Source organism: Salmo salar, unplaced genomic scaffold, assembly GCF_965601325.2.
Source record: "Salmo salar unplaced genomic scaffold, fSalSal1 ptg000257l, whole genome shotgun sequence".
NCBI classification, from domain to species: domain Eukaryota; kingdom Metazoa; phylum Chordata; class Actinopteri; order Salmoniformes; family Salmonidae; genus Salmo; species Salmo salar.
In genome coordinates, this window is record NW_027675339.1 from 2175779 (window position 1) to 2198106 (window position 22328).

Genomic DNA, 22328 nt, shown 5'->3' on the forward strand with positions numbered 1-22328 from the left:
ATCAGATTACATGGAGAGGGGGGACCTGATCCTAGATCATAATGAATCAGATTACATGGAGAGGGGGAACCTGATCCTAGATTATAATGAATCAGATTACACGGAGAGGGGGGACCTGATCCTATATCATAATGAATCAGATTACATGGAGAGGGGGGACCTGATCCTAGATCATAATGAATCAGATTACATGGAGAGGGGGGACCTGATCCTAGATCATAATGAATCAGATTACATGGAGAGGGGGACCTGATCCTAGATCATAATGAATCAGATTACATGGAGAGGAGGGACCTGATCCTAGATCATAATGAATCAGATTACATGGAGAGGGGGACCTGATCCTAGATCATAATGAATCAGATTACATGGAGAGGAGGGGACCTGATCCTAGATCATAATGAATCAGATTACATGGAGAGGAGGGACCTGATCCTAGATCATAATGAATCAGATTACATGGAGAGGGGGGACCTGATCCTATATCATAATGAATCAGATTACATGGAGAGGAGGGACCTGATCCTAGATCATAATGAATCAGATTACATGGAGAGGGGGGTTATGAGAGAACTCCCACATCATAGCTTATCTTTATTCAACCTGCCATCTACCCACCTGGGGACTGAGGGTTATGAGAGAACCCCCCCACATCACTAGCTTCTCTTTATTCAACCTGCCATCTACCCACCTGGGGACTGAGGGTTATGAGAGAACCCCCCCACATCACTAGCTTCTCTATATACAACCTGCCATCTACCCACCTGGGGACTGAGGGTTATGAGAGAACCCCCACATCACTAGCTTCTCTTTATTCAACCTGCCATCTACCCACCTGGGGACTGAGGGTTATGAGAGAACCCCCCCACATCACTAGCTTCTCTTTATTCAACCTGCCATCTACCCACCTGGGGACTGAGGGTTATGAGAGAACCCCCACATCACTAGCTTCTCTTTATTCAACCTGCCATCTACCCACCTGGGGACTGAGGGTTATGAGAGAACCCCCTCATCACTAGCTTCTCTTTATTCAACCTGCCATCTACCCACCTGGGGACTGAGGGTTATGAGAGAACCCCCACATCACTAGCTTCTCTTTATACAACCTGCCATCTACCCACCTGGGGACTGAGGGTTATGAGAGAACCCCCACATCATAGCTTCTCTTTATTCAACCTGCCATCTACCCACCTGGGGACCGAGGGTTATGAGAGAACCCCCACATCACTAGCTTCTCTTTATTCAACCTGCCATCTACCCACCTGGGGATCGAGGGTTATGAGAGAACCCCCACATCACTAGCTTCTCTTTATTCAACCTGCCATCTACCCACCTGGGGACTGAGGGTTATGAGAGAACCCCCACATCACTAGCTTCTCTTTATTCAACCTGCCATCTACCCACCTGGGGACTGAGGGTTATGAGAGAACCCCCACATCACTAGCTTCTCTTTATTCAACCTGCCATCTACCCACCTGGGGACTGAGGGTTATGAGAGAACCCCCCCACATCACTAGCTTCTCTTTATTCAACCTGCCATCTACCCACCTGGGGACTGAGGGTTATGAGAGAACCCCCACATCACTAGCTTCTCTTTATTCAACCTGCCATCTACCCACCTGGGGACTGAGGGTTATGAGAGAACCCCCACATCACTAGCTTTCATGTTCTGCAGCCTTGTAAAGATAAGGAGGGGACGACTGGGAGGCAGGTTGGCATTTATTGTCATGAATTACATTTTACATTTACATTTTAGTCATTTAGCAGACGCTCTTATCCAGAGCGACTTACAGTCGTGAATGTATACATTTCATACATTTAAAAAAAAAAAAAATTGTTCTGGCCCCCCGTGGGAATCGAACCCACAACCCTGGCGTTGCACACACCATGCTCTACAAACGGAGCCACAGGTAAGACTTGCCCTGGAGGTAGGTTGGCATTTATTGTCATGAATCTTGCCCTGGAGGCAGGTTGGCATTTATTGTCATGAATCTTGCCCTGGAGGCAGGTTGGCATTTATTGTCATGAATCTTGCCCTGGAGGCAGGTTGGCATTTATTGTCATGAATCTTGCCCTGGAGGCAGTTCAGCAAAGTGGTTACTAGCTGGCACAGGCACAAAGTAATACAATCCGATTTTAATCCTAACCTCAACCCTAACCACACTGCTAATCCCTCCCTTAAATTAAGACCATAAAACAACATTTTCCACAGCCAATTCTGACATTGCAGCTGACATATCTAGAGGAAATCGCACAGTTCTGCCTCCAGGTCAAGATTCATGACAAACGTCAACATGAGACAGGGAGAAGCAATGTAAAAATCAATAACAAAATTGTTTTCCACTATTAACATGCTTTTTCTTGTTTCAAGTATGTTTTATTATGAAAAGTACAATATATCCATGTATACTTGTACAACTATGGAGCGTATGTCTACATATAATTGTACAATTTGTTTTTCCAACATAAAAGACAAGAAATGATCACATTGGTATTTTAACAGTGTTATTGTAAGAGTTTAAATGTTTAAACAGAGGATACATCTAAAACAGGATAAAACAAGTGCAGTATGTTGTGAGAATGTTACTTTAACGTCGACTCATAACGTCACACTATAACTTCATGGGAGTCTTGTGGAAAGACTGCATGTTGTTTTGGGTGGATTGAGTGACGTCTTCATCAACATTTTGCAGAATATTCCGGTAATATTTTCACCTCTGTGTTTGTGGTGGAAGTTATTGCTGGAATGAGGTGTCTGTTTGTTCCCAATTTGAGGGTCAAGGTCCAATTATAGGAAGATGCGTATGTCTGAATGTGTCCAGTCGTGTGTGTGTGTGTCCAGCATGTGTGTGTCCAGTTTGTGTGTGTCCAGTTTGTGTGTGTCCAGTGTGTGTGTGTGTCAGTGCGTGTGAGTCCAGTGTGTGTGTGTCCAGTGTGTGTGTCAGTGCGTGTGTGTATGAGTCCAGTGTGTTGGTGTGTCAGTGTGTGTGTGTGTGTGTGAGTCCAGGATGTTTGTGAGTCCAGTGTGTGTGTGTGTGTGTGTGTGTGTGTTGGTGTGTCAGTGTGTGTGCCCTTGCAATTGTGCCAGTTCAAGTAAAGATGGCAAATGGAAGCAAGTCTGTGTTAACCTATGCGTTTCTCGAATCTGGTAGCTCAGCAACATTTTGTACAGAGAGACTCATGAGGCAGCTCAAGGCAATGAGATGGAAATTCTGCTACACACAATGGGGCAGGAGCTTTGAGATTAGAGATTGGCAATGTGGAGGGCGTCACATTTCTTGCATTACATCTACACCCAGAGTAAGATCCCAGTGACAAAAGAGAGCATTCCCACTCAGAAAGAACTCAAAAGCCATACCTGAAAGAGGTTCAGTTGAAGGAGATTGATGCCGACGTCGAACTCCTGATTGGCGTAAATGCTCCAAAGGCAAGTGTGTGTGTGTGTGTGTGTGTGTGTGTGTGTGTGTGTGTGTGTGTGTGTGTGTGTGTGTGTGTGTGTGTGTGTCCATTGTGTGGGTGTGTGTGTGTGTGTCAGATTATTATTTACAGGGACACTGAGGAGTCATCATACCAAACCCTAAACCCTGGATAGAGGGGCTCAGTGAATGTGGAGGTGAATGTGATCAGGTGGGTCAGTGTGTCAGAGGAGGCTCTATAGAAGGACAGAGTGCCAGCTGGCCAGTCCAGATACACTCCTACTCTGTGGAAGCTGGAGGAGGGGACGTCTATGGTAGTGGGATTATTATTGTGACAGGCAGAGTAATTGTTGTCAGAGCAGAACAGACTCCAGGACTTGTCATTCCATCCAATCACACAGTCCTCAACCCTTCCTCTCCTGCTGATTCCTTTATATGTCACTCCTATAACAGCCCCTCTCCCACTCCACTCTACCTCCCAGTAACAGCGCCCAGTCAGACCCTCTCTACACAGCACCTGTCCACAGTCCTCAAATCTCTCTGGGTGATCAGGATACGGCTGCTCCTCTGTCCTACATGTCACCTTTCTGTTCTCCTCAGACAGAGAGAGGTGTCTGTTTACTGTGTTTAGGTCCAATGTGAGATCACAGACATCTGATGGATGAAACCAGACACAATATTAGAAATCATCATCATTCACATTAGAATGTTAACTCACTTTTCACTAATTCATTTAATGTAGATGTTTCTAGGTATCAAAAGGAGAAGTTAAGGTAACTTGAGACTTGTTGAATGATCATATGTTATACTGTATGGTAATATAATACACACTTATTCACATTAATTACACACACACACACACACACACACACACACACACACACACACATTGTCAAAGCAACTCTTTGTAAACTTTGGTGTCCCTGATTTCTGTTTCTGTAGAACTACAGCTGATATTTAATATGACCAAGTCAGTAATGATGGTGGTCTTTGACTTTGACTTAACTTGAATTAAGACTTATTCTTAGTCATAATCTTCACAGCAGTCAACACTCACATTGTCTAAGCCCAGGTCTCATTGTGTACTCTCCACCATGTTCCACACTGTAGCGGTAAGCAGAAGAACAGACAGTCAATAAGTACACCTGAACTAACACACAGACTGGACACACACACGGTCAGCAGATAACTTCAAGCGAATGTTTGTGTTTGTGTGTGTCCTGTGTGTGTGTGTTTGTATTTCCTGTGTGTGTGTGTGTGTGTGAGTGTGTGTGTGTGTGTGTGTGTGTCTGTGTCCTTTGTGTGTGTTTGTCCAGTGTGTGTGTGTCCAGTTTGTGTGCGTGTCCTGTTTGTGTGTGTGTGTATGTCATTGAGAGATTGTCACTGGACACACACACACTGCACACACACTGGACCCATACACACAGACGACACACACACACACACACTGAACTCTCTCACACACACTGAACTCTCTCACACACACACACACACACACACACACACACACACACACACACACACACACACACACACACACACACACACACACACACAGTCAGCATATAACTTTGTCCAAGTGGTGGTCAGAATGTTTGTCTTAAATAGCCTGATAAGTCAAACATGTCTGATATGAACATTGACATAAACCCTCTACATACTTGAGTTTCTCCAGTCTGCAGTGTGGATCCTCCAGTCCAGCAGAGAGCAGTCTGACTCCTGAGTCTCCTGGGTGATTGTAGCTCAGGTCCAGCTCTCTCAGGTGTGAGGGGTTTGACCTCAGAGCTGAGACCAGAGAAGCACAGCCTTCCTCTGTGACTTGACAGCCTGACAGCCTACAAAGAGTCAAATCTCACCATTACCAATACCATTGAAGCTCGTCTAGAGGTTAGTTAACACAGTGTCCAAAGAAGGGCCAGAAGTATACAGAATAACACCAATAACAAAGGAGGTCTGATCTTTGTGTCTCTGTAACTTTCTCATTCATCATCATTCACGATTCATTCATGATTATTCATAATTATGGTAGCATCCACATGAATGTAGAAGTGTTCAGAAACATCTTCTATTCTTACTGACAATACAAGTGAAGTGACTCCATAATGACAGGACATTATTCACCGTTCAGTTTCTATTAGGAAAAACATAATCCAAAACACAACCAAGACAAACTACAAATGCATTCAACAAGTTAGTAGAATCACAAGCTTGATGTAATCACTGCAGGCATGGAATATGGGACTAAATACTAAACTTATGGCTACTTTAATACAATATAAGTGAATTTGTCCAAATAATTAAGACTTCTTCAAATGGGAGAACTACGTACAGAAAGTGCTTTCATTTCTAAACGGTAAAACAGATATGTATGAAAATACCCTCAAATAAAAGGTGACATTCTGTACTGTGACCTAATATGAAACATCTCAAATCCAAAATGCTGGAGCATAGCACCACATTTAGAACTGTAAGCTTCACTGTCCAAACACATATTGTGTGGACTATGTGTGTCTGGTAAAAACATGTGGATCTGGTGAACAGTTATCACTTGTTGACCAACTACAGGAATACTGACCTCAGAGTTTCCAGTCTGCAGTGTTGATCCTCTAGTCCAGCAGAGAGCAGCTTCACTCCTGAATCCTTCAGGTCATTGTTACTCAGGTCCAGCTCTCTCAGGTGTGAGGGGTTTGACCTCAGAGCTGAGACCAGAGAATCACAGCCTTCCTCTGTGATTAGACAGCCTGACAGCCTGCAAAGAGTCAAATCATTAAAATCACACTGCTATTCTTTGGTGGTGAAAAAAGTGGCAGTATATTTCTTCAACATATTCAGATATATCAGTGTCCTGAAACCTGCCATATCTAATAATAAATTAATGTATCATTATTATAAATGAAAAATTATCAAAGTATTTCTTGTAGATAGAAAAATGCATATTACAAATATTTGAGTAGACTGACCAGACCAGTTTAAAAGCAGTATCAGTCAAAAGACAGACAGTGAGGTATCAGATTTAGATTGTATTGAGTATACAGTCCACATCATATCTATGTTGACAGTGAAGATAACATTTTAAATGTGGCTTTATACTCCAGCATTTTGGATTTGAGATCAAATGTTTCATATAAGGTGACAGTATATAATGTCACCTTTTATTTGAGGGTATTTTAATACATGCACTACCGTTCAATAGTTTATGGTCACTTAGAAATGTCATTGTTTTTGAAAGAAAAGCACATTTTTTGTCTATTAAAATAACATCAAATTGATCTGAAATACAGTGTAGACATTGTTAATGTTGTAAATGACTATTGTAGCTGGAAACAGCTGATTGTTTATGGAATATCTACATAGGCGTACAGAGGCCCATTATCAGCAACCATCACTCCTGTGTTCCAATGCCACGTTGTGTTAGCTAATCCAAGTTCATCATTTTAAAAGGCTAATTGATCATTAGAAAACCCTTTTGCAATTATGTTAGCCTGTTAGGGCTAGGGGGCAGTATTGACACGGCAGGATAAAAAACATACCCGATTTAATCTGGTTACCACTCCTACCCAGTAACTAGAATATGCATATACTTATTACATATGGATAGAAAACTCCCTAAAGTTTCTAAAACTGTTTGAATTGTGTCTGTGAGTATAACAGAACTCAAATGGCAGGTCAAAACCTGAGAGATTCCTTTACAGGAAGTGGCCTGTCTGACCATTTCTTGAACTTCTTTTCCATCTCTATCTTTTACTAAGGATCTCTGCTCTAACGTGACACTTCCCACGTCGTCCATAGGCGCTCAGAGCCCGGGAAAAAACAGAATGTCGTCATTCCAGCCCCAGGCTGAAACACATTATCGCCTTTCTCAAGTGGCCGATCAAGAGACACTAGCTTATGCGCGTGACCCCGACCGCCCCCGCCTTTATGATTTTTTCCTCTGTTTGCCGAAAAGGAGATTCCCTGTCGGAATATTATCGCTTTTCTACGAGAAAAATGGCGTAAAAATTGATTTTAAACAGCGGTTGACATGCTTCGAAGTACGGTAATGGAATATTTAGAATTTTATTGTTACGAATTGTGCCATGCGCGCGACACTTCTTTACCATTTCGGATAGTGTCTGGAACGCACGAACAAAACGCCGCTATTCGGATATAACGATGGATTATTTTGGACCAAACCAACATTTGTTATTGAAGTAGACGTCCTGGGAGTGCATTCTGACGAAGACAACAAAAGGTAATCAAACTTTTATAATAGTAAATATGATTATGGTGAGTGCTAAACTTGCCGGGTGTCTAAATAGCGAGCCCGTGATGCCTGGGCTATGTACTTAGTATATTGCAAAATGTGCTTTCACCAAAAAGCTATTTTAAAATCGGACATATCGAGTGCATAGAGGAGGTCTGTATCTATAATTCTTAAAATAATTGTTATGCTTTTTGTGAACGTTTATCATGAGTAATTTAGTAAAATGTTAGCGAATTCCCCGGAAGTTTGCGGGGGGTATGCTAGTTCTGAACGTCACATGCTAATGTAAAAAGCTGGTTTTTGATATAAATATGAACTTGATTGAACAAAACATGCATGTATTGTATAACATAATGTCCTAGGGTTGTCATCTGATGAAGATCATCAAAGGTGAGTGCTGCATTTAGCTGTCTTCTGGGTTTTGGTGACATTATATGCTGGCTTGAAAAATGGGTGTCTGATTATTTCTGGCTTGGTACTCTGCTGACATAATCTAATGTTTTGCTTTCGTTGTAAAGCCTTTTTGAAATCGGACAGTGTGGTTAGATTAACGAGAGTCTTATCTTTAAATGGCTGTAAAATAGTCATATGTTTGAGAAATTGAAGTAATAGGATTTTTTAAGGTTTTGAAAATCGCGCCACAGGATAGCCGTGGCTGTTACGTAGGTGGGACGAATTCGTCCCGCCTAGCCTAGAGAGGTTAATAGACGCTGTGGGTACGACATCGCCGAAGCTATAAACTCGCACACCGAATCAGCATATTCGTCAATGTTGTTGTTCGCCGCAATGCGGAACATATCCCACGTGATCGAAGCAATCTTAAAGCGTTATCACTTGTTGACCAACTACAGGAATACTGACCTCAGAGTCTCCAGTTTACAGTGGGGATTCCCCAGTACAGCAGAGAGCAGCTTCACTCCTGAATCCTTCAGGTCATTGTCGCTAAGATCCAGCTCTCTCAGGTGTGAGGGGTTTGACTTCAGAGCTGAGACCAGAGAAGCACAGCCTTTCTCTGTTACTCCACAGCCTGACAGCCTGACAAAGAGATCATCATGACTTCACAAACACACTGTTAATTTAACGAGTAGTGTGGAAGGACAATGGCAGATGCATTTGGTTTATTCTTCCAAACAACATATAGATTAATCTTCCATCTCCTAGATTTGTATGGACATATTGTTATACTAATGTGAACACCAATGCACTGATTCAGTAATTTTTTCATATTAATATATTTCATATTAATATTATATTTTAATACATATATTTTCTCTAAACGGAATATTTGTTCCAGATGATTAGTTCTCAAATGTCATTTTATTTACTCACAGAACAGCTCTGGAGGCTTTGACCACTGGCAGCAGCCTCAGAAGACCTTCCTCCGATCCAGAGTATTTCTTCAGGTCAAACACATCCAGCTCCTTTTCTGAAGTCAGCAACACAAAGACCAGAGCTGACCACTGTGCAGGTGACAGTTTGGCTCTAGAGAGACTTCCTGATCTCAGGTAGCTTTGGATCTCCTCCACCAGAGAATGGTCATTCAGTTCATTCAGACAGTGGAACAGATTGATGCTCCTCTCTGGAGAGGGATTCTCCCTGATCTTCTCCTTGATGTACTGGACTGTTTTTTCATGGGTCTTTGAGCTGCTTCTTGTCTTTGTCAGTAGATTTTGTAAGTGCTTCTGATTGGACTCCAGTGAGAGGCCCAGAAGGAAGCGGAGGAACAGGTCCAGGTTTCCCGTCTCACTTTGTAAGGCTTTATCCACAGCACTCTTGTAGAAAGTAACTTTAGGCTCATCTTTTGTTTGCGGTTCGGCCATTAGATTCTCATTGTTGTTGATGAATGAGAGGAACACATATAAAGCAGCCAGAAACTCCTGAATGCTCAGATGAACAAAGCAGTACACCTTGTCCTGGTACAGCCCACATTCCTCTTTAAAGAGCTGTGTGCACAATCCTGAGTACACGGAGGCTTCATTGACATCAATGCCAGCCTCTTTCAGGTCTTCTTCATAGAAAATCAGATTGCCATTCACAAGCTGTTGAAAAGCCAGTTTTCCCAGTGACAGAATGCTCTCTTTATTCCATTGTGGACCTGTCTCTTCGTTCCCAAGATACTTTTCATTCTTCTGTTTGGTATGAAACACCACAAGGTGTGTGTACATCTCAGTCAGAGTCTTGGGCGTCTCTTCTCTCTTGTGTATCAGCATGTGTTCAAGGACTACTGCAGAAATCCAACAGAAGACTGGAACGTGGCACATGATGTGGAGGCTCCTTGATGTCTTTATGTGTGAGATGATTCTGCTGGCCAGGTCCTCATTGCTGAATCTCTTCCTGAAGTACTCCTCCTTCTGTGGGTCATTGAACCCTCGTACCTCTGTCACCTGGTCAACACACACTGAAGGGATCTTATTGGCTGCTGCAGGTCGGGTAGTTATCCAGAGGAGAGCAGAGGGAAGCAGATTTCCCTTGATGAGATTTGTCAGCAGAACATCTACTGAGTTTGACTCTGTAACGTCACAACAGATCTTGTTCTTCTGGAAGTCTAGGGGCAGTCGGCACTCATCCAGACCATCAAAGATGAACAGAACTTTGTACTTGTCGTAGTTGGAGATTCTTGATTGTTTGGTTTCCATTGAGAAGTGATTGAGAAGTTCAATCAAAGTGAGTTTTTCACCTTTCATCAAATTCAGCTCACGGAAAGGGAATGAAAATATAAATTGGACATCCTGATTTGCTTTTCCTTCAGCCCAGTCCAGAATGAACTTCTGCACAGAGACTGTTTTTCCAATGCCAGCGACTCCCTTTGTCAGCACAGTTCTGATAAGTTTGTCTTGTCCAGTTAAGGGTTTGAAGATGTTGTTACATTTCATTGCAGTCTCTGGTCTTGCTTGTTTCCTGGTTGTTGTCTCAATTTGTCTCAGTTCATGTTCATTATTGACCTCTCCTGTTCCACCCTCTGTGATGTAGAGCTCTGTGTAGATCTTATTGAGAAGTGTTGGGTTTCCTTGTTTAGCGATCCCCTCAAATACACATTGAAACTTCTTCTTTAGATTAGATTTGAGTTCACGTTGGCAAATCACAGCAGGATCATCTGAATCTAGAAATAACACAGAGGATATTAATATTACATCTGTTTTAATGCCTACATTATTGAAGGACTGTTATAAAGTTTTCTATTGTAATAATGTATTCTCTTAACTGACTGTATAAATGTGTAAATGTTTTCATAATACATTACAGACTGGTTTGACTAATTATATTATTATTGGTATTATTGATGGTATTATTAATGTTGTCTCTCTCTCTCTAAACTAATAACCACAATACATCGCTGCTGCTACTTGATGAGGTCACTAGGTGTTGTGTTAAGGCTGCGACAATATCATTGAGTTACACAGCTACTTTAGCTGTACTTTAGCTACAGCTTTTAAATGTTATAAAACAGCATTCAACATGAGGCAGACAGATCTTACATTTCTCCAGTGTGTCAGCGAGCTCCTTCTGGTTCATTTTCCTCAGGACGTGCAGTGTGATCTTCAGAGCTCCCTCTCTGGCACTGCTCTCCTGCTTCTCATCTTCAGCATCCACCACTTCCTCATCCTGCTTCTGACTCTCAAAGCCTTCTGGGAGTTCAGGACTAAGAATCCTCTTGAACATCTTCAGCTCGTTCTTCACAAATGTCATCATTTTCTCTTCAAGCAACTAAAATAAATCCAGTAAATAAGTTAAGCAAGAGAAGAAATGCTTTCTCATTAACACATTAATGAATAATTGAAAGAAACTTTACTTGAGGAAAACAAAAGTTCATAACAGGATCACATACACTGAATACAGAGTCCAGGTCTGTTTGATGACTCTGGGAAGACTGACCACTGAGAATCTCTGACTCTGATTTCTCCTGTTGGTTTCTGTGGACAAAACATGAGATTACATCTCCTCATCCAGGGAGTGTACACACACACACACACACACACACACACACACACACACACACACACACACACACAGACACAGACACAGACACACACACACAGACAGAGTTTTAGGACTATGAAAATGGACTAAAGGATTAGCCTATGGATTATGAAAACAACCAAAAGAAATGTGAAAATGGGAGAGGAGAAATGACTAGAGACAGTGTTGTTTAACTCACTGACCATGACCCATGAGTTCTTCTTACCTTTGTTCAGTAGAAAAGTCTCCCTCTCTAAACACTATAGGATGATTCATAGACAGGTCACTCTTCATGGACACACAGCTGGGTACAGGGGAGGCTGGTCTCTCCTGCTTGATTGGACTTCAACACAACAAAGACAAACATTACATCTCTCATCTACTCTGATCTCAGATGGGAAACATAAGAAGAGTTCCAAAACGCAACATATCACTTTACAGAAATGAGCTTTTATTGTTTAAAGAAATGATGTATTAATTATTACATCTCTCACAGACAAGGATTTGTTTAAAATCTATCACTTGATGGTTTCATTTCAGAGACAAAAATCATGTTTTTTTATGCAAAATGCTATATATCTCCCTCACTCTCAAATGTGACCGACCGGCTCAATTTGGTAATTAACTAAATAACTACATATATAGTGATTTTGGTTCATGTCAGTTTAATTGTTTGTTATGGTATAAGTTGTTATTTTATTGTAAGTGATAAAATTAACTAGTAATTCTCAGTAATTACTACTTTAGTAAGGAATAACACATTTTTTAAGCACTACTGCAGTTGCTAAATAATTTCAATAGATGGGAGCATAAGACCACAATGACATTTCAGAATATTAGTTTAGTTTTCTCCCTGGATACACCACCACTCCCCGAGCTTCCTGCAGAACCCCTGCAGTACCTCCACAGACCCCGGATTGAGAACCCCTGATTTAGCAGATGCTCTTATCCAGAGAGATTTACAGTAAGTGCATTCACCTTAAGATAGTTATTTATTTAGGAAATAAACTTAATCAATTCTTCATAAAATTGTCATCTTACCTCTTAGCTTTGGTGTCATGTCCCCCAGAGAGATGCATTTTGGAGGCAGGGGCCCCCTCCTCTCTCTCCCCAGAGAGACTCATTTTAGAGGCAGGGCCCCCCTCCTCTCTCTCCCCAGAGAGACTCATTTTAGAGCACTGACCCCTGTAAACAGAGATCCAGCATGTTGGTTGTGGTTAACACAGTGACAACTAAACAGAGATCCAGCATGTTGGTTAACACAGTGACAACTAAACAGAGATCCAGCATGTTGGTTGTGGTTAACACAGTAACAACTAAACAGAGATCCAGCATGTTGGTTGTGGTCAACACAGTGACAACTAAACAGAGATCCAGCATGTTGGTTGTGGTTAACACAGTAACAACTAAACAGAGATCCAGCATGTTGGTTGTGGTTAACACAGTGACAACTAAACAGAGATCCAGCATGTTCGTTGTGGTTAACACAGTGACAACTAAACAGAGATCCAGCATGTTGGTTGTGGTTAACACAGTGACAACTAATTATTGAATGTCAATTGTTCTCTTATATTCATTATCTCTTAGAAATAAAACATTTACTAACATACATAGAAACAGTCAGGTGATTTAATTAATAGATAATAATAGATAATAACTAATAATAATATTAATGTCTCACTTTCTCTTTTAATAATTTCTCTCATTCTAGTGTGTTGCTTTGTTTAACAGGTATGATATTATTATGCTGTTACTGAATTCAGTTCATAATAACAATGTTAAGAAAAGTATGTTCAGTGGTTTCATACCAGATTACACAGGAAAGAGGAGCTCATTGTAAGTTTGAAAACAAATTTTACGATATTTTGAAAGACGATTTACAACTTATACATAAAAATATACAAATTGTAAAATAACCACAATATATGAATATATGAACAATATGTTTTTGAATTTGACTCGCCTACGCCCAGTTAGCACCATTTTGTATGATTGAACTGTCACATAACTGTCCCAGGTGAAATGGACTGTTAGATCTGAGTGTTTTACTGTCATTCACTATACTAAAATAACACCATACATTTAATTTCTCTACACACTTTACAATAATCCCTGGGAAGATTCTTACCTTGTAGCCTGAATTCACAACCAGAACATGTCAAGTCATTGAGATATTTTCCGTTGTGCTGAGAGAGCAGCTTCCTGATAACAAGTGGCTCTGTATCTATGTTCTAGGTACAGTTGATCTTTGGATGCAATAATATCTGGTCAAAGTCTAGTGACACAACACCATAGTATATCATAAACATAACAGCAGTTGGCCAGTAAAGGCCATGACATACTATAAAACAGGGTTTGTCAACTAGATTTGGCTTCGGGTGTCACGGTTGTCATAGAGAGGAGCGGACCAAAGTGCAGTGTGATTATCGTTCCACATATTTTATTGAACTGTGAAACTATGCAATACATACACATAAACTAAAGAACAAAAAAACAACAAACCGTGATGCAGAGGTGAAACATACACTACTCAAAAACAATCTCCCACAAACCCAGGTGGGAAAAACACCTACTTAAGTATGATCTCCAATTAGAGACAACGATGACCAGCTGCCTCTAATTGGAGATCATCCCAAACAAAACCCAACATAGAAATACAAAACTAGAAAACAACATAGAAAAACTAAACTAGAAACCCCCCTGTCACGCCCTGACCTACTCTACCATAGAAAATAACAGCTTTCTCTGGTCAGGACGTGACATCGGGAGAATGTTTTTCTGAGTTAAAGTGGGCGGGCCAGAACATAATTAGCGTATAATATTAGCACAATTAATAGGCCTACACTACAAATTTAACAACATGTTTAACACATTTGATTAGTACATAGTACATTCAGTGACAATAAAATAATTTAGATCTGATAAAATCATAAAATCACCAATATCTCTATTCAATTATAACTTTTTGTTTATTTCTCTGTGTGTTGATTGGTGGGGAAAAACAGGTCTACGTAGCCTACTGTAGTCTACACTACTTTATTAATATCAACATTCATTCAGAACAATGAGCTTGATAGCAAGAGAACATGTCGTTCTCAAAAAGTAACAAAAATGCATGGTGACAGTTTTGGAGGAATTGGCTACAGACAAGTCTATGGATAGCATAATTGCGTCTGTCAAACAGGTGCCCCTGTCTGTGACATCAGCCGGACGCCGTGTCTGTGCTCTGGCGGATGATGTGCATAGGATTGTTCTGGAGGGGCTCAGTCAGGCTGAGCATTTTCCCCTGGCTATTGATGAGAGTACTGACAACACCGATGTAGCACAGTTGTGTGTATATGTCCGTTATTTTCATGGGAAGGACACACCACCGGGGACGTTCCCCTGGAAGGACACACCGCCGGGGACGTTCCCCTGGAAGGACACACCGCCGGGGACGTTCCCCTGGAAGGACACACCGCCGGGGATGTTCCCCTGGAAGGACACACCACCGGGGACGTTCCCCTGGAAGGACACACCTCCGGGGACGGTCCCCTGGAAGGACACACCACCGTGGACGTTTCCCTGGAAGGACACACCACCGGGGACATCCCCCTGGAAGGACACACCACCGGGGACGGTCCCCTGGAAGGACACACCACCGTAGACGTTTCCCTGGATGGACACACCACCGGGGACGTTCCCCTGGAAGGACACACCACCGGGGACGTTCCCCTGGAAGGACACACCACCGGGGACGTTCCCCTGGAAGGACACACCACCGGGGACGTTCCCCTGGAAGGACACACCGCCGGGGACGTTCCCCTGGAAGGACACACCGCCGGGGACGTTCCCCTGGAAGGACACACCGCCGGGGACATCCTATTCACAAAGCTGGAACAATTGTTTACGTAGCATGGCCTGTCATTCGAAAAAGTCAACTTTGTGATCACCGTCAGGGCTCCTGCTATGGTGGACAGACACAGGGGCCTGGTCAGCAGGTTGAAGGAAATCGCCCCACAAATGAATGGCTTGCATTGTCTCATCCATCAGAGTGTGAAACCCTCTCTCTATACTGCACGAGGGAGAGAGTCTCCTCCAGGAATTTATGACCTGTTACATCTGGAGTATTTCTCTTGTCTTATCCGGTGTCCTGTGTGTATTTAAATATGCTCTCTCTAATTCTCTCTTTCTCTCTTTCTGTCTTTCTCTCGGAGGACCTGAGCCCTAGGACCATGCCTCAGGACTACCTGGTATGATGACTCCTTGCTGTCCCCAGTCCACCTGGCCGTGCTGCTGCTCCAGTTTCAACTGTTCTGCCTGCGGCTATGGAACCCTGACCTGTTCACCGGACGTGCTTGTTGCACCCTCGACAACTACTATGATTATTATTATTTGACCATGCTGGTCATTTATGAACATTTTAACATTTTAACATTTTGACCATGTTCTGTTATAATATCCACCCTGCACAGCCAGAAGAGGACTGGCCACCCCTCATAGCCTGGTTCCTCTCTAGGTTTCTTCCTAGGTTTTTGGCCTTTCTAGGGAGTTTTTCCTAGGGAGTTTTTCCTAGCCACCGTGCTTCTTTCACATGCTTTGCTTGCTGTTTGGGGTTTTAGGCTGGGTTTCTGTACAGCACTTTGAGAATATCAGCTGATGTACGAAGGGCTATATAAAAATAAATTTGATTTGATGACCTGAGATAACAGAACCTGGGTGAGAGAGAGGGGGATGGAGGGAGAGAGAGGGGAATGGAGGGAGAGAGAGGGGGATGGAGGGGGAGAGAGGGGGATGGAGGGAGACAGAGGGGGATGGAGGGAGAGAGAGGGGGACGGAGGGAGAAAGAGGGGGATGGAGGGAGAGAGAGGGGGATGGAGGGGGAGAGAGGGGGATGGAGGGAGACAGAGGGGGATGGAGGGAGAGAGAGGGGGACGGAGGGAGAAAGAGGGGGATGGAGGGAGAGAGAGGGGGATGGAGGGAGAGAGAGGGGGATGGAGGGAGAGAGAGGGGGATGGAGGGAGAGAGAGGGGGATGGAGGGAGAGAGAGGGGGATGGAGGGAGAGAGAGGGGGATGGAGGGAGAGAGAGGGGGATGGAGGGGGAGAGAGGGGGATGGAGGGAGACAGAGGGGGATGGAGGGAGAGAGAGGGGGATGGTGCTCGCTATACCCAATGAGGGCAGCAGCTGACCACCTTCGTTGTTGTAGTCATCACCATTCCTTTTATGTGCTAACTATGTTTGGATCAACTTCCACCTGTGAGTCCTCCTTTTCCTCTATGAATGCAATCGACTCACGACAGGAACCGGCTTTCACATAAGGCAACCGAGGACTGCCTGCTCATCAACATCACATCCCTCTCACCTGACATCCACAAGATCGTGTCCAAGGGGAAATGCAACTTTTCCCATTAAGTAAATAACTTAGTATTTAATAAATAGTCATATAGGCTACTAACATTATTGTAATTATTATTATTATTATTATTATTATTATTATTATAATTGTTATTATTATTATTGTGATTATTAGTGCTGATCAATGGCTATTTTAGGTGTCATGCTGACAGTATTTTCTGTTTGTTTTATCGTTACAGGAGCAGGTCATCCCAGACTCCTGATACAGGGCTATAGACACTCAGGTTACTCTGGTCACTCTGATACAGGGCTACAGACTCTCAGGTTACTATGGTCACTCTGGTACAGGGCTACAGACACTCAGGTTATCCCAGACTCCTGATACAGGGCTACAGACACTCAGGTTATCCCAGACTCCTGATACAGGGCTACAGACACTCAGGTTACTCTGGTCACTCCTGATACAGGGCTACAGACACTCAGGTTACTCTGGTCACTCTGATACAGGGCTACAGACACTCAGGTTATCCCCAGACTCCTGATACAGGGCTACAGACACTCAGGTTACTCTGGTCACTCTGATACAGGGCTACAGACACTCAGGTTACTCTGATACAGGGCTACAGACACTCAGGTTATCCCAGACTCCTGATACAGGGCTACAGACACTCAGGTTATCCCCAGACTCCTGGTACAGGGCTACAGACACTCAGGTTATCCCCAGACTCCTGGTACAGGGCTACAGACACTCAGGTTACTCTGGTCACTCTGATACAGGGCTACAGACACTCAGGTTACTCTGGTACAGGGCTACAGACACTCAGGTTACTCTGATACAGGGCTACAGACACTCAGGTTACTATGATCACTCTGGTACAGGGCTACAGACACTCAGGTTACTCTGGTCACTCTGATACAGGGATACAGACACTCAGGTTACTCTGGTCACTCTGGTACAGGGCTACAGACACTCAGGTTATCCCAGACTCCTGATACAGGGCTACAGACACTCAGGTTACTCTGGTCACTCTGGTACAGGGCTACAGACACTCAGGTTACTCTGGTCACTCTGATACAGGGCTACAGACACTCAGGTTATCCCCAGACTCCTGATACAGGGCTACAGACACTCAGGTTACTATGGTCACTCTGATACAGGGCTACAGACACTCAGGTTACTCTGGTCACTCTGATACAGGGCTACAGACACTCAGGTTACTCTGGTCACTCTGATACAGGGCTACAGACACTCAGGTTACTCTGGTCACTCTGATACAGGGCTACAGACACTCAGGTTACTCTGGTCACTCTGATACAGGGCTACAGACACTCAGGTTACTCTGATACAGGGCTACAGACACTCAGGTTACTCTGGTCACTCTGGTACAGGGCTACAGACACTCAGGTTACTCTGGTCACTCTGGTACAGGGCTACAGACACTCAGGTTACTCTGGTCACTCTGGTACAGGGCTACAGACACTCAGGTTACTCTGGTCACTCTGATACAGGGCTACAGACACTCAGGTTACTCTGGTCACTCTGATACAGGGCTACAGACACTCAGGTTATCCCAGACTCCTGATACAGGGCTACAGACACTCAGGTTATCCCAGACTCCTGATACAGGGCTACAGACACTCAGGTTATCCCAGACTCCTGGTACAGGGCTACAGACACTCAGGTTACTCTGGTCACTCTGGTACAGGGCTACAGACACTCAGGTTACTCTGGTCACTCTGATACAGGGCTACAGACACTCAGGTTATCCCAGACTCCTGATACAGGGCTACAGACACTCAGGTTACTCTGGTCACTCTGATACAGGGCTACAGACACTCAGGTTATCCCAGACTCCTGATACAGGGCTACAGACACTCAGGTTATCCCAGACTCCTGATACAGGGCTACAGACACTCAGGTTATCCCAGACTCCTGGTACAGGGCTACAGACACTCAGGTTACTATGGTCACTCTGGTACAGGGCTACAGACACTCAGGTTACTCTGGTCACTCTGATACAGGGCTACAGACACTCAGGTAATCCCAGACTCCTGATACAGGGCTACAGACACTCAGACACAGACATCACCTGTTTTTCTTAAATTATTGTTTTATGTAGGATGCTGCCTTTTTGGCCATGTTGCAGTTGTAAGTCGGCCTAATAAATAAATACAAATCCCTCTTCTATCAGGCCATTTTATTTTCTTGTGAAAGATGCTGTTAAGCCACATAGCCTAGCTCAGCCAGTTAAGTTATTTATATGGGCCTGCGCCCCCACACAGCCTAGCACAGCCAGTTAAGTTATTTATATGGGCCTTCGCCCCCACACAGCCTAGCTCAGACAGTTAAGTTATTTATATGGGCCTGCGCCCCCACACAGCCTAGCTCAGACAGTTAAGTTAATTTATATGTGCCTTCACTCTGAAGAAATAGACTCCAATTAAGCCCTCTTGTTGTTTTTAAAGTCAAATTAAAAGGAAGATTATTGTTGAAATGAATTACTTGACTGGTGTAGTTTTCTCCACCTGTTGATTGGCGCCACTTGCATAACAAGTTAGCTATATTTTCAGCACCAGGTGCTGTTCACCTCCTATTGATTGTGCTGCTATATTATCAGCACCAGGTGCTGTTCACCTCCTATTGATTGTGCTGCTATATTTTCAGCACCAGGTGCTGTTCACCTCCTATTGATTGTGCTGCTATATTATCAGCACCAGGCGCTGTTCACCTCCTATTGATTGTGCTGCTATATTTTCAGCACCAGGTGCTGTTCACCTCCTATTGATTGTGCTGCTATATTATCAGCACCAGGTGCTGTTCACCTCCTATTGATTGTGCTGCTATATTTTCAGCACCAGGTGCTGTTCACCTCCTATTGATTGTGCTGCTATATTTTCAGCACCAGGTGCTGTTCACCTCCTATTGATTGTGCTGCTATATTTTCAGCACCAGGTGCTGTTCACCTCCTATTGATTGTGCTGCTATAATATCAGCACCAGGTGCTGTTCACCTCCTATTGATTGTGCTGCTATATTTTCAGCACCAGGCGCTGTTCACCTCCTATTGATTGTGCTGCTATAATATCAGCACCAGGTGCTGTTCACCTCCTATTGATTGTGCTGCTATATTTTCAGCACCAGGTGCTGTTCACCTCCTATTGATTGCGCTGCAGTTGCCGCTTTAGGTTTCAGCCCCATAAAATGGTCCTCTACCTGCTTTATTAGTCTCCTACATTCTCTCCTCTTGAATGAAGTTAAAATGTAACTTGTGCATTATTTAGGGAGGTCACATTGTAGAGTCACTACACCACCATTATTTAGGGAGGTAACATTGTAGATACTCTACACCACCATTATTTAGGGAGGTCACATTGTAGATACACTACACCACCATTATTTAGGGAGGTCACATTGTAGATACTCTACTCCACCATTATTTAGGGAGATCACATTGTAGATACTCTACACCACCATTATTTAGGGAGGTCACATTGTAGATACTCTACACCACCATTATTTAGGGAGGTAACATTGTAGATACTCTACACCACCATTATTTAGGGAGGTCACATTGTAGATACTCTACACCACCATTATTTAGGGAGGTCACATTGTAGATACACTACACCACCATTATTTAGGGAGGTCACATTGTAGATACTCTACACCACCATCTAGAATACAGTAGGACCTCTTTCCATTTGTCCCTTTGAAACACACAGAAAACTATAGTATTTAGCCTAAAGCAGCATATGATTTTACAGTAGACTATAGATGTAGGCTACTGTATAGTCACATGGCTCAGTGTTAAAATGTTAGAGCAGCCCATTGATCTGAACAAATCCTCTTAGTGAATGTCTCTTAATAAGAAAGAATTATCAAAATGAATGAGAATATTGCATTTTGAAATGCAAATACTATTGAGTCTGTAGACAAATTGAAATAGTGATTCGGACGTCAGTGGATCTGCGTGAGGGATGCATCAGATGAATTAAGGCATTTTGGAGGGGTTGAATGTTGCACCATTGATAAAGCAGATCAACTGAGCTAGGGTTAGAGTTAGGGAGAAAACTACAAAAAGACGCCATATTTGTAGTTCACAACTCTTAAGCCTGACTAACCGATGTCTTTATATAGCCTTGCTACTCTTATTTTCAAATGTATTTTTACTGTTGTTTTATTTCTTTACTTACCCCCCCCCCCCCACACACACACACACACACACACACACACACACACACACACACACACACACACACACACACACACACACACACACACACACACACACATACCTTTTTTCGCACTATTGGTTAGAGCCTGTAAGTAAGCATTTCACTCTAAGGTCTGTTGCATTCGGCGCACGTGACAAATAAACTTTGATTTGATTTGAGACCTATTTATTAACATAAAGTCCACCACTGTAAGAGTCCTCAGTTGTAGTGAGAACATTGTGTCATATGTTTAAGGGGGGTTTCATGACTGTGATTCCAAAATGTTCCAATGCTGAGGAACTGTGTGTCATTTTTTTCCCAGTACGGGAAAATAAAAATGTATGAAATGTATGCATTCACTACTGTAAGTCGCTCTGGATAAGAGCGTCTGCTAAATGACTAAAATGTAAATGTAAAACTGTAATGGTTTGAATACACCTGGGCTTTCTGTGAAGAACTACAACTCCCTGTTTCACGTTGCATCGTGTCCAGCAACCGGAAATGGCGCCGGAATTGTAGTTCTAACCCCTTTGTGGTTTAGTAGAAAGAGGAGGAAGGGAAGCGCTACTAAGGTACACAATAGTAAATGTTGGTAGACAGAAGGTGCTCTTTGGTAAAAGGGGTGAGTAGGTCATCAAAAAGAAAGGAGGACCAAGACACTCTTCATATAATTGATTAAAATGCCTTTATTAGTATGGCATGTTCAATAGAAACAATGTTTTTGTTTAGAATAATTATTTATTAAATGTGCTACTTTGACCCCACCATGGCCTCCAGTCTCCCCTCTCCTGCAAAGTGAATTTATCTGAAATGACAAGGCTTGATCTCTGAATGTGTTTCTCTGTAGGCTACATACTGAAACCTTAAAGCTACAATCCTTAGTTCCTAAACCCATTATTGGACCATTAAATGTTGCAGGAGGGTCACGACTTCCGCCGAAGTTCGGGCAGCGTTCGACGTCACCGATCCACTTTTCATTTTCCATTTGCTTTGTCTTTTTCTTACACACCTGGTTTCAATTCCCCAATCAAATCAAATCAAATCAAATTTATTTATAAAGCCCTTCGTACATCAGCTGATATCTCAAAGTGCTGTACAGAAACCCAGCCTAAAACCCCAAACAGCAAGCAATGCAGGTGTAGAAGCACGGTGGCTAGGAAAA

General features: G+C 43.0%; 1 protein-coding gene across 2 annotated transcripts; it reads right to left on the reverse strand.

Annotated features, from left to right (window-relative positions):
* Positions 1-1701: 1701 nt before the first annotated feature.
* On the reverse strand, positions 1702-14020 carry LOC123738347 (NLR family CARD domain-containing protein 3-like). Of its 2 annotated transcripts, none has more exons than XM_082971347.1 (11): positions 13745-14020; positions 12658-12801; positions 11843-11959; positions 11486-11570; positions 11136-11364; positions 8989-10759; positions 8521-8694; positions 5992-6165; positions 5078-5251; positions 4474-4520; positions 1702-4070 (listed from the first exon to the last, which is right to left on the reverse strand). In XM_082971347.1, exons 2-11 carry the CDS (start codon positions 12783-12785, stop codon positions 3544-3546), a joined length of 3426 nt encoding a protein of 1141 aa, XP_082827473.1. In that variant the 5' UTR covers positions 12786-12801; positions 13745-14020; the 3' UTR covers positions 1702-3543. The 2 variants fall into 2 exon arrangements, with proteins under 2 accessions (XP_082827473.1, XP_082827474.1); XM_082971348.1 differs by having other exon boundaries at positions 11486-11595; positions 13745-14018.
* Positions 14021-22328: the final 8308 nt, after the last annotated feature.